The 12,367-nt window shown below is 52.9% G+C and overlaps 1 protein-coding gene across 2 annotated transcripts; it reads left to right on the top strand.

The window, feature by feature from the left end:
* Window positions 1–678: 678 nt before the first annotated feature.
* On the top strand, window positions 679–2,749 carry LOC109747303 (uncharacterized). 2 transcript variants are annotated; one of them, XM_020306384.4, is made up of 3 exons: window positions 679–1,203; window positions 1,353–1,414; window positions 1,961–2,749. In XM_020306384.4, exons 1-3 carry the CDS (start codon window positions 964–966, stop codon window positions 2,421–2,423), a joined length of 765 nt encoding a protein of 254 aa, XP_020161973.1. In that variant the 5' UTR covers window positions 679–963; the 3' UTR covers window positions 2,424–2,749. The 2 variants fall into 2 exon arrangements, with proteins under 2 accessions (XP_020161973.1, XP_020161972.1); XM_020306383.4 differs by having other exon boundaries at window positions 785–1,203; window positions 1,958–2,749.
* The last annotated feature ends 9,618 nt before the right edge of the window (window positions 2,750–12,367 follow it).

Raw genomic sequence — 12,367 nt, 5'->3', positions numbered from 1 at the left:
CCGTGTTTTAATTGAACATGTCATTTGTCCATACACATAGTGTATTTGAAAAGCTGACTGAAAAATGACGATATTGCATTCCAAGTCCAGTCAAATCAGTAAGCCTTCGTGTTTTCTTGATAGTATTAGATCACGTGAACTGAGATGGTTAAGTTCCTTGTGGTGGAAATAGCCCACCAGGATTCCATTGCTAGGCTTGACACTGTTGTACGCGTTTTTTTGGATTTATTTTACACTTTTCGGCAATGTTCGTTCACTAGGAGGAGACATTCCCGTTGACTGGTCTTCGTCAATCTGAAGAAGTTATGTTGGCTCGGTATTTTGAAGGTGCTCATAAAAATAAAATGTGTGTGCGTGCGTTTATAGGATGAGTGTATGTGAGCGTCTTTGATTGTCGTTCAAGAGAAATATTTGATCACACAACATTTCCATTGAACCGACAAACTACACTACGAACATTTTAGGCATATGGGCAGCTTAAATTCCTCCGAACGGGTCCAAAAACCCACATGGGCCATCCAACCTGCGCAATTGGCAAAGCCAGTTGCACCACCCACTCCCCTCGCCTCACCCTTCCCGAGCTCTCATGCCACCGATCCATCCACCACGGCGCGATCAAGACCAGATCGGTCCATGCCCGCCGATCCCCCGATCCCCGCCGCCCGTCCCCCCGATCCGACGGCCGCCGGCGCCCCGGATGCCACCGGCGGCACGTGCTGCATGCCGAGCCAAAGCCAGACAGCAGGCAGTGCTGAAAACTGCACCGTCTACCACTATTCTACTCCCGTATATTTACTGGCCTCCCATAAATAAATGCGAGCAAGGGCAAGACGATGATGAGGCATAGAAAGCAAGCCAGCACCCCAAAAGCCTCCCTTCTTTAATTTGCACCCTCCCCAAATCTCCTCCTCCTCCTCCGTCGCTGCCTCCTCCCTCCCTCCGTCCCCATCTCCTCCCCCGTCGATGAGGATCAGGAGGAGGCCGCAGCAGCCGTCCCCCTACGCCGCCGCCCTGCTGCACCACCAGCAGCAGTACCGCGCAGATCCGTCCACATCCGCGCACCAGACCCCGCGGAACGCGGAGGAGCGCGGCCCCGGCGGGGGCGGCGACGAGGAGGAGGGGCGGGCGAGGCCGCCGCATCTGCATGCCAATGCGGATCTCGGCCGCAAGCCCGCCGCCGCCAGGCGCCTGGCATTGCCGCAGGTGCGCCGTGTCTCTTTCTTGATTCGGCTTGTTCCTAGGAAACGCTCGTTCGATCTTGCGGTTGCACCCACGGTGCAGGCGCCTAGATCTGGACGTTCTCTTTAGTCACATCTGAATGTTTTCTGTTGCTTTTGCCGGCTGGGTTTCAGGACAATGCAGTCGAGGGCCAGGGCGCGGCGGCGGAGCAGGGAGATGGTGATGCTCGCAGGAGGTATGGATTCTTCGATTAAACAAGTGCAGAAAGACATACACTCCTACATGGGAGAGAAAGATGACAGCTTTGTGAATTTTGACTAGGAAATGGATTGTTTTTCCTTCTGTTAGTATCTTTCCCTCTGTGTTCCTCCACTGTTTGATAGTGGCCATGCCAGCTTGACCCATATGAGTCTAGGCATGGCATGGCCGGATCCAACTATTATTTTAGTGCACGCACTGCACCTGCCTGTCGGACAAGACGGCCCTGTGGGCATGTTCTCTTCTCCCATCCGTCCGCCCGCCCCATAATCATACATAGGCGCCTCGTCTTGTTGCCGTCTCGGTCGTGGATTTGTTTGGTTTCCTTTGCTGATCTCGATCACAGCCTGTTCGTTTGGCCGTTGTTTTGTTGTGCGATCCGGCGGCCTTGGCCTCTAGTGCGCATTGCCATCATGGCTCGCCACCTACTACCTGTTTCGTCAGTCACGTCTTGATCGGTGCTGTTAGTTAATCCGGGGGTTGTTTGTGCGAAAGATGATGTGTTTTTTTGCACCTGCAGCAGCAATGGCCATGGCGGCGGCGGCGGCGGCGGCTGGAAGCTGGACGTGGCATGCACGGGCGCCGGCGAGCGGGCGGTGAAGGTGGAAGATCCGGTCACGAATGGCGTGGCGGCGTTGTCGGCCGTCAAGGAGGAGAAGAATGGCAGCGGCGGCGCGGCTGGCGGGGCCAAGAAGCGGCGCGGCCCGGCGGTGCTGATGGAGGGGTCGCGGTGCAGCCGCGTGAACGGGCGCGGGTGGCGCTGCAGCCAGCCGACGCTGGTCGGCTACTCCCTCTGCGAGCACCACCTCGGCAAGGGCCGGATGCGCAGTGCGGCGGCGGCCGCGGCAGCGGGCGTCGGTGCTGGCGGCGGGCGCGGAGGCCCCGGCCAGCTCGGCCGCACCGAGCACCGGGCCAGGATGCCCGTCGGTGTCGCGGTGACCACCGCGGCGGCCAAGGCGGAGGAGCCGGGCCTGCGGCCCTACTAGGCGGTGGGCGACGTGAATTGCTGCCGCGTTTTGTGTGGATATCAATGTCGGCGGTGGCATGCAGGTGAGGGCACATGGACATGGGAGCGGTCAGCGGCGATCTGGGCTTGTGTGATTAGTAGTTCGTGCACCTGCGCCTAAATTCCACCGGGAATGCCCGTGTAATTGTGGCAGCGGCTGCCATCATCAGCCATGCAACACTGCGACTGTGCAAGTGCAGGCGACGCTTGTAAGAAGAACAGTGTCCTCTCGTGTAGCTCGATCGTTCGTTCCTGTGGTTGGTGCAACTTTGAGGGGTAAAGAACATACATTTTGTTCAGAGGAAATAGTTGCCGTACGACTTGTGAACGACGGAAATCATTATTGGGCATTCATAGACGATGTCAGAATAAGTACGTTATTCTTTTAATAACGTAAATTTTATGGTGGCATATTAATGCACAGTACAAAATGACGATGATTTCGCCAATGAGAAATATATGTAGCAATTCTAAAAAAAAAGTAGCAGCTACTAGTACGGTCGATGGACCTGCTGAGGACGGGCCCAGGTGGCTATATAATCTGCTGAGTACACACGGCATGTACGTTACGGCGATCCGGATCTGGCACCACCCCGACCCCCACCAGGCTCAGGCCTTGTACAATGGAAGGTGCTTAGGGGAGGTGCTTAGAGAAATAAACCAGACTTTCCTTAAGCACCGGTGCTTATTTGTACAGGGTAGACACTTAACTAAGCGTCTCTTCTGTAGAAATAGGCACCGGTGCTTCAGAAAATCTCGGTTTATTTTTTTAAGCACCTCTCTAAGCATCTCCCATTGTATAAGGCCTTACGCACGACGGGACTCTCCCTCCCGCCGCGCCCGCGCGTCCCGCAAGGGCCGCCCCCGCCGTGCATCGTCTCCCGCCCGCTTCACTGTTTTTTTAACACAGTACAGACGCAAGCGCTCATATATACGCGCATACACTCATCTCTATGAACGCACATATGCACACCCTACCCCTATGAACACCTTCGAGAGATTGAACACGCATATCATCTTGAGATTTTATGAAGTCACCATAGGCGCCTCGTAGTCGATGGGAACGTCTCTTCCCAGTGAACGCGCATTGCCGGAAATCCTGAAATAATCCAGGATAAATACGAGCACCATGACTTGAACCCTGGTGGGCTGGGCATACCACTGTCCACCTAACTATCCAACCACAGGTTGGTTTGCGCCCGCTTCACTGTTGCGGGTAGCATAAGCGGCGTGCACCAGCTAGTGGTGGTGGATCTAGGAGTTAAACTAGCTTTTTTTTGTGGCTAAACACACGCCGCTTTATTGCTCATTAATAATATTTGTCGGGATACAATTTAAATCGGGGGGCTGAAGGATTCAAAGATGGCGTCCAAGTGTAAGACTAAGAGAATGTTTAGCGAGGCTATGTGCCTTGAGATTCGAGGTTCTCCCTTCAGAGATGCCGGAGCACTTCTGGAAAGATGTCGTAGCTCTTCTGATTTCCCGGGCAATATTGCCATGAAGCCCTTCATTGCCGGAGAAGAGGTTCTTCACTACTTTGCAATCGGAGGCTATCTCCACTTGGTCCAGATAAAGATCAGATGCAAGTGATAGCGCTTCTCAACAAGCCATGGCTTCAAAGGACGATTGGATCAACAGTTCTTGGGCACACCATCACCGAGGATCTAAGGTAATCACCCGCCGAGTTCCTGCACACCGCACTAACGGAGCCCCTGCTTGATGATCTAGACACAACGCCATCAACACGAATCTTGGTTATCCCCTCGGCAGGAGGAATCCATCGAGGATGATGGACAGGTGCGTTAGCAGGCTGTTGTTGTGGTTGATGCTTAGTTTTACAAACTTCAAGAGCAGATAACTATATCTGAACAAAAAAGTGTGTTCCTTGTAGGCTTTGGAAATCATTCTCGTGTAAGGCCTTCCTCCTAGCATGCCAAATGGCCCATAGTTTGCCCAGAATAGAAATAAAATCATCATGCGGGATTGATTCCATCAATGAGAAGATCCACCCCTCAAAAAATCAATGAGAAGATCCATCTCTGGGCATCGGGTTCAGTTGATTGCCTCCTACACATCTCGACATCGTACGGTCCAAAAGTAAATATCTCCAAGGGTCAACTGAAGCACAAAGACCGCATTGACTCCCAGGTGACATATTGCGATGATGAAGAAGATCGGCTGTCGGAAGGGACTGCTGGGTCAAGCACCATAAAAATATTTTCAATTTTGAGGGAACTTGTACCTTCCACAACAAGCACCAGCTTCTTTGTTCTGCAACGTAATTTGATGTGCCCGGCCTTTGCTTCAACCATGCTTCCCGTCTATTTTTAATTTCAACAAGCATTAACGGACTATAAAAATCCCCTTCTTCTCAAAGTTGACCAAAAACCATCCATCTGCCGGGTACACAACGGAATGGATAGAATCCCCTCTGCATCAATGGTTATGAAAGTTTCCATAATTTTATCCCGGTTCCATGAAGCCTCACTGGGAAGGATGAGCTCGCTAACCCACTGAGGTGGGTTGTCTGAGATGCTGGTAACTGGCCTCATATTAAAATCGCTCGAAAGTCAATTATGATGCCATATATCAGTAATTTTCCCATCATCAATTCCGCGGATGAGAGCTTGTACCAGAACATCCCGTCGTTCAATGATTGCTCGCCATATCTGTGATGGAGAATTACCCAGTTGGGCTTCAAGAAAATTTGAGGTAGGGAAGTACCCGACCTGAAGAATATGTGCGCTAAGTGTGTCTATATCCTATAAAATGTGCCATGCATAACAGGCAAGAAGAGCGAGATAAAATAGCTCGAAATCCTTAAATCCCAAACCACCAAGTTACTTTGGGGTTGTCATCTCTTCCCAAGAAACCCAATTTGTTTTTCCTTTCACCATTTTTGCTGCCAACCAGAACTTCTTTATGAGGGAATTGACCCCCCCCCCCCCAAGGACCTCCTCCATCCATCCTGTCACCTTATTCCAAACTCGGTCCTTCAGATATTTAAAATTTCCACGTTCACAGTTTCCAACATCAGAAGGCATAGCCAGATATTTCTCAAATAAAGACTCATTAGGAATAACTCAAGCAAATTTGACTTCATTTCTAACAGACTCCGGACAACCTTTACTGAAGAAAGTAGTGGACTTTGGTAAATTTATTCTCTAACCCGAACCTTGGCAATAACTGTTCAACAAAGAGGAGACATCATCCTCTCCACATCTACTTTCTTTAACAAATAGGAGGTTGTCATCCACAAAAAGTAAGTGGCTAACCAGCGGGGCCATTTGCGCAACTTGGATACCACTGAGGTACTATGACTGACTTTTACTTTTCAAAAGGCATGATAGGCCTTCCATTGCCAACAAAGACAAGTATGGAGAAATTGGGCCCCCCTGATGAATTCCTCGAGAAGGCTTGAATTCCTCAAGTTTATTTCCATTAATAGAAAAACGAATGTAACAAAACTCACCAAACTCATTACCAAAGAAACCCAAGCCAGTGCAAACCCCAACTTAGTCATAATAGCTTGTAAGTAATCCCAGTCAACCCGGTCATACGCCTTCATCATGTCTAGCTTGATAGCACAAAATCTATTTTCCTTAGCTTTATTCTCTTCATAAAATGGAGACACTCGTAAGCCGAGATAATATTATGAGTGTTAAGCCGCCCTGTAACGAAAGCAGACTGCTCCTCAAAAGGATCCCATGAAGAATTACTTTGTGGCAATTAGAGATAATCTTCAAAGCAGTCTTACATAAAACATTTCAGATACTTATGGGCCTGAATTGAGAAAGCAGAGTGGGGTCTTTCACCATAGGAATTAGAACCAACATGGTTTGGTTTATGCTCTATCTCACTGCTCAAGATAGGAAGGATCATTGTCGTAACCTCCTCCCCACATAGACCCAGTGTCACTGGAAGAAGTGTGTCGGGTAGCCGTCAGGTCCAGGTGCATTGTGGGGAACATATGGAAGAGAGTGGTTTTAGCTTCATCATTGCAATAGGGCCCCAACAACTTATAGCATCCATTGCTTTCGTCACCTTGACCAGGACCGTGTCAATTACATCCTCCATGCCAGCAGTGCCTTCAAATTCAAACAAAACCTCATTGTAGGATGTTGCAAGAGCCTCCATCTCCAGTGGATCATCCGTGGTCGTGCAATCATGCCGAGACAATTTTTTTGTTTTCTCTTCTTCTCATGCTAGCTCGTTGTTGATGTTTTTTGTATTTCTCTAGAAACTAACAATTCAATCCATGATCTTTGACGCCACAACATCTCCTCTATGTGATAGAGCTTGACAAGGCGATCATTCACCTTTGTCTCTACATGTGACGTCCCTGACCATGAGGGGTATTTTGCAAAAGTTCCAACTCTTTCTTTAGCTTCTTAATCTCCTTGCATATCCAATATTCTGTCCACACTAGTGTGCCAAAGAACTTGAAAAAATGGACAACTTCCTGCTCATGTCAGCCATGGAGTGGGCCTCTCGGAAGTCATTCCAATGTTGTTCAAGTGCGTCACGGGAACCCCTGTGCTTCTCCAAGTGTAACTCATACCGGAACAAAGATCGCACAGTGCTTCTAGATTCCCGCACCATCATTTTGAGCCAGATAGGAGAGTGATCTGATCCCGCTGTCGTCTCTTGATAAAGTGCTACATGGGGGAAGATGTTGAGCCAGGTAGTACCAGTAAGGGCTCGGTCCAAGAGGACATGACAATATGAGCCTCCAGGCACATTCTTTTCATAAGTCCAACCCCTCCTACTATAGCCAAGGTTGACAAGGTTGCACATGTCCACTTTATCTCTAAACCCTGCTATTTGTGAGGATCTTCTGTACATTGCTCCAATTTGTTCAGATTGTTGGAAATTGGAATATGCCCTAGAGGAAATAAAGAATGCATTATTTAATTCCAAGTTTATGGTTGATGTTTATGTACTATGCTATAACTATTATGGTTCTCGAGTCTGCGAAAACCAAGAGGCTCAGAGGAAAACTCATATGCATGTATAGAGTTATAAATGGTAAATATAGATTCCTGGTATTGCCTCTAGGAATAACTCAGTGTTGCATCATGGTTCTATTTTCCTGATCAAAAAGGCATGAGTTAAGTGTAACGATGATGCCGACAACATTGTGGACACAATGTTACAAGAATACTCGTGTTGAATTGACCCAAGTTGTATGTCGTATTAGCATCTGATTTCGTAACAAGTCTATAGTCCATAATATGGTAAGTTAACGTATGCATAATTCCTTATACCATGAGAGTATTGAATTACTACATACTAGATGATGCACTTTGGGGTTCTTCTAACGGCAACTGCAACAAGATGATCATAATGACAACCTCCAGGTTCATCGAAAACGTATGCCAAGAGACTAGATAGCTCAAGACTGGTATTTGCTCCTTCAGTGATGGAGAGATATTCCTAGGGGCCTCTCAGTGTGACGACATTCATCATCGCCCAACCAGACACAATGTGACTTTCTCACGGGGATGCCAAAACACGAGAACGAGAAAAGAGAACAAACCGGTAACGAGGAGATGTCATAGTGATCATGTGTTTGATTCATGGGATGCCTATATATCTCACCTCGGGTTACGTAAAGTATCATGAATCAAAAGATATAGCATATGGTAGCTACAGGTTCACTCGATAACCATTTGTGTGAATATAGGGATCAATATGGACGTCCCAAATTTCGCTATTAATCATTGAACGAAATGTGTTTCGGTCATGTCTATATTTCACTGAACCTGTAGGGTCACACGCTTAAGGGTTTATGACTTGTTGAATACTATTGGAGTTAGGAGTTTGAGAGAATATCACTAAAATTCGGAGATGATATAAATTGTTTCCAGAGAGAGACGATAGTGTTTTGGGGAAACCGGAAGCATTTTGGAGAAAACCTGTCGGCGTTCTGGGAACGGGGGTCCCCAGACTTGCCTGCCTGCGGCCCACGGCGTGGCTGAGCGAGCAGGCCTGCGCGGCCCATCTTCATCAACAAGGCATTCAAGACCATCGCGAGGGGCCAAGCCTCGCGAGGCAGACGACCAAAGACCTCCTCAGGAGCGGCCTCGCCAGGCAGGCTCATGAGGGGCGGAGAGATCAAGGCAAGGCAAACCTCGCGAGGACCTCGTGACGTGAGCCATGACGATCGAGACCAGGCGGGCGCCAGCGCGCGCATCGTCCTTGTTTCCTCTTTGGTGCCAAGAGGGCAAGCACAGGCGCGGAGTACCGAGGCATCAAGGACAGGTTTCCATATCGGTGCAACGAGACCAAGACCAGCAGGACGGCAAGACGGAGGTCACCATGGAGCCCAAGACGACGTCACCACCAGAGCCTTTTGCGGGCGAAGACTACTTTTGTCAGGATAAGCTGTACTAGCTGTCCCCTTTCAAATTGGCCGTTGTTGGCTCCCTTCCCGCTCAATATTTGGGGAGAGGACCAGGGCCTATATAAGTAGAACTAGCCACCACAGTAGAGGCATCGGATTCATAGGCCTCTCACCCACGCAAGTCCGTCAAGCACAAGAACACCTCAACCTCAGGAGGCTGTTCTTCCCCTTGTACTGTTTATCATCAGCCCAAGAGGCAATCCACCACCACCACACTGGAGTAGGGTATTACACCACAACGGTGGCCCAAACCAGTATAAATCTTGTGTCTTTGTGTTACGAGTTCGTCGAGTTCGTCCGCGAGATCTTAGAGAGCTAGGGCGTGGATCGGTAGGGAAAGAACTTCGCGCACACCCCAGTGTTAGAACCTTAAGGGTTTTGCCGGAACCCGTGATCCAACATTTGGCGCGCCAGGTAGGGGTGCTCCGGAGCCTCTTCCCCACCAATCGACCCACCGATGCTCTGTGGCCCCGATGTCCGGCGACCCGAGGGCCGACTCCGACCGCTGGGCAGCCTAGCCGCCCGGGCGGTGCCGCCCGCCCACGAAGACCTCAACCCCACGCTCCAGGTGGCCCGAGCGCCGCCTAACGCCGCAGGGCGCGGGCGGCGTGGCGGGGCGCCGTCCACCCTAACTCCACGACAAGCGCGAGCCGCTGCAAGGGCTGCAAGCCACGCCGCAGCAACGGTGCCGCACACACGGCGGGAGCAGGCGAACATGCAGGCTGTGCTCACGGTGGCGCGGGAGTTGCTGCGGTGCCGACTGATGGAGAGTGGCCGGGATGCACTGCTGGAACGCGTCGCCGAGCTTCTGGATGCGGCGGCGTCGGGAGTGCCGCCCTTCTGCTATCTGCTTCCTTCTCAGGCCACTATGGGATCTCACGGCGGGCGTCGCCGCAACCACGCGCCCTCGGGTGCGCCTGGGGGCTTTATCGACACCAGGACGGCCGGCGGCGCTGGGGGCCCCGTTGCCCCCCACGCCGCCTCCGATGAGCATGGGCACGAGCGTTGCCCCCCATGGCCCCAGCGAGGCGTCGCGCTATCATCCTCCGGACGCCGCGCTGGGCCGGGCGACGTGGAGTGTGGGGCACTACGGTGAGGTGTTTGGAGTAACGGCCCCGGAAGCCTATGTGCCCCACATGATGGACCAGGAGTACACGCCGGAGGACGACCCTGGCTCGTTTCTCGGGCCAGGTTGGGAGGAGGAGGCATTAGGAGTTGAAGCCTTCCAGGAGCCGCCGGAGAGCCCCGCCAACCGCGCCATCGACAACAGATGCAGGGTACCACTAATCCCTCAGGAGCAAGATTACGCTAACCATGGGTCGCAGGAGAATCAGGTCACCGCAGCAGCTGGTGGCCCCAGCTCAGCGACCTCCCTCCCGCCAGGAGGATCGCGCTGGGAGCATCAGGAGAGGAGCCGGGAGCCAGATCCCTCGCCGCGTCGCATGGAGCAATGTCCCCCTGGAGGTAGGCCCTCTGCTGGGGAGGTGCTGAAAAGCCTACCCCCGGCAGAGGACCCGTGGTCGCCGAGGGCGCCCCTGGCGTCCCCTTTGCCCCCTTTGTGCCGTCCTGGTTGCTGGTCGGCTCAAAGGTGGTCGAGGGTGGCGCAAGGCGGGGCCCTCGTCTGGCGATATGAAGCAAGGCCGGTACCTGTGAAGAAGGCCCAGTGCCTGTGAAGATCGCCACCCGTGACACTCTCACGTAATAATGAGTGGGGCTGTACACGCCCCGGATTCTCCGGAGAGCCGCCCTCGGGCCTCAGGGGCTCCCTCCCACGCCTGGTGGCAGCACTTAGCTCCGCACTGGTGAGAAGACTTGAAGACAAGAAGACTAGACTAGGTGCCGGACGCAGCCATTTGCTTTGAACCCCTTTTCTGTAGCCTTGCCCTTTGGATTTGGATTTAAGTTGAAGTTGTGTTTTCATTGATGCTCGCTGGGGGGTGCCTTTTCTCGTTCGAAGCGATTTCTCGTTATCTGGTTCTCACCTTATTTTGGACTCACGCACCACGCCTTCCACTCACGAGCCCCTCACGAGCTGGATTGGGCAGGGCACACGCGCACCGCGCGCGCACGCTGACGCCGCAGATGGTGCTCGCCTCTCACGAGGCCCCCTCGGGTGGACTGACGAGCTCTCCAGGAGTGCTGAAAGCTCATGACCTCACCATTCGGTTCACGACCCGCCCCGGCTAAGGTAAGCCACGATGGGAACTAGCCGCCAGATTCACGATTTCGCGAAGGCGCACACTCGGTTTGACATAAGAGAAAAAATGCAGCGGTTTGTTTACACGAGGGGCTCCCCCTCTCAAAATGCTCTCACAATATTTAAGGGCCACGCCCGAGTTTTTGCATACAGGATAAAACAGCAAGGGGAACCTAGGATCAGCCAGATATGTCGCACGCCGCATCGCCTTCAGACGCGTCGCTCGTGATGTCGTTGTCTTCGCCGGCAACGTCGCCGCCTTCGGCGACGCCTCCATCACCATCGTTGACCATGTCACCTTCATCTGCCGCGACTACCACCGCTTCATCTTCGGAAGTGAAGGCCCTGACCAGCGCGTCCACGTTGTCCTCCACCCACTGCGCCAGGTCACCGCGGATGGCCTGCGGTACAGGGGCAATGGCGGCGTCGAAGTCGAAGTCGGGGAAGGAGTTCTGAAGATGGCTGAAGACACGGGAGAACGCGCGCCCGAGCTGGCCCTAGCTTCTCTCTTCCACAAGCTGGCCAGCCCTATCAAACCGGGCTTCCAGGCGCGTCACCACGTTGGTGAAGAAGTTCAGGTGACTGGCGTAGTCATTCGAGTGGGGGTGCGGTGCATTCTCTTCATAGATGTAGCCCAGGGTGGTATTAGCCCTGTTCCGGAGGTCCTGAAGCATGGGGGCATGCTTGCGCTCCAGCGTCCGCCGTTGAAGCACTTCCTCCTTGTTTTGCCGCGTGGCGGCCTCGGCATCATCAACCCGTTTCTGAAGATAAAGCAGCTCGGCGTGGGCGGTGGCCAGGTCCGCCTGCGCCGTGACCAGGTCAGCAGCCGTGGCCTCCTCACGCCTCTCCGCCTCATCTAACCTAGGCCTAAGAGCAGCGGTCCTGCCCGCTGCCTCAGTTCCTGCAAGCTTCAGCTTCAGGTCGTGCCAACCTTCAAGATCCGCGCGAACCTCGGGTACTCGGCGGTCGACTTCCTCCTGGACCTTGGCCTCGCGAGCACCGACGACATCTTCCGCTTGGGCAACTTGACGCTCCCTCGCCTCCAGTTGCTCAAGCTCGAGGCAACGCTCCACGGCTTCCAGAGCCAACGCCTCCTCGCGCTTCCGGACCTCCTCTTCCTCGGCAGGCGTCCCCCTCAGCGACGCAAGGGCGGCTCTGCGCGCCTCCACTTGACGCTCGAGGGACGCACTCCAGGCTTGGAGCTCCCATGCGCACTTCTCCGCAGCCTCGCAACGGCGGTCAGCCTCGCGAGCCTCCTCCAAGGCTCGGGAGCAAGCCTCACGGGAAACCTTGAGGGATGCCTCAACCTTCACATTGTCAA

This window comes from Aegilops tauschii, chromosome 7, assembly GCF_002575655.3.
Source record: "Aegilops tauschii subsp. strangulata cultivar AL8/78 chromosome 7, Aet v6.0, whole genome shotgun sequence".
Lineage (NCBI taxonomy): Eukaryota > Viridiplantae > Streptophyta > Magnoliopsida > Poales > Poaceae > Aegilops > Aegilops tauschii.
The sequence above is the reverse complement of the archived record's forward strand: the minus strand, read 5'-3'. Positions and strand labels throughout refer to the sequence as shown.

Bases quoted from the DNA above. Each gene is read 5' to 3' on its own strand.
- LOC109747303 (XM_020306383.4), top strand. From the start codon at position 964: ATGAGGATCAGGAGGAGGCCGCAGCAGCCGTCCCCCTACGCCGCCGCC. The intron at 1,204-1,352 runs GTGCGCCGTGTC...GCTGGGTTTCAG, and splicing joins GGCGCCTGGCATTGCCGCAG to GACAATGCAGTCGAGGGCCA. The intron at 1,415-1,957 runs GTATGGATTCTT...TTGCACCTGCAG, and splicing joins GATGGTGATGCTCGCAGGAG to CAGCAATGGCCATGGCGGCG.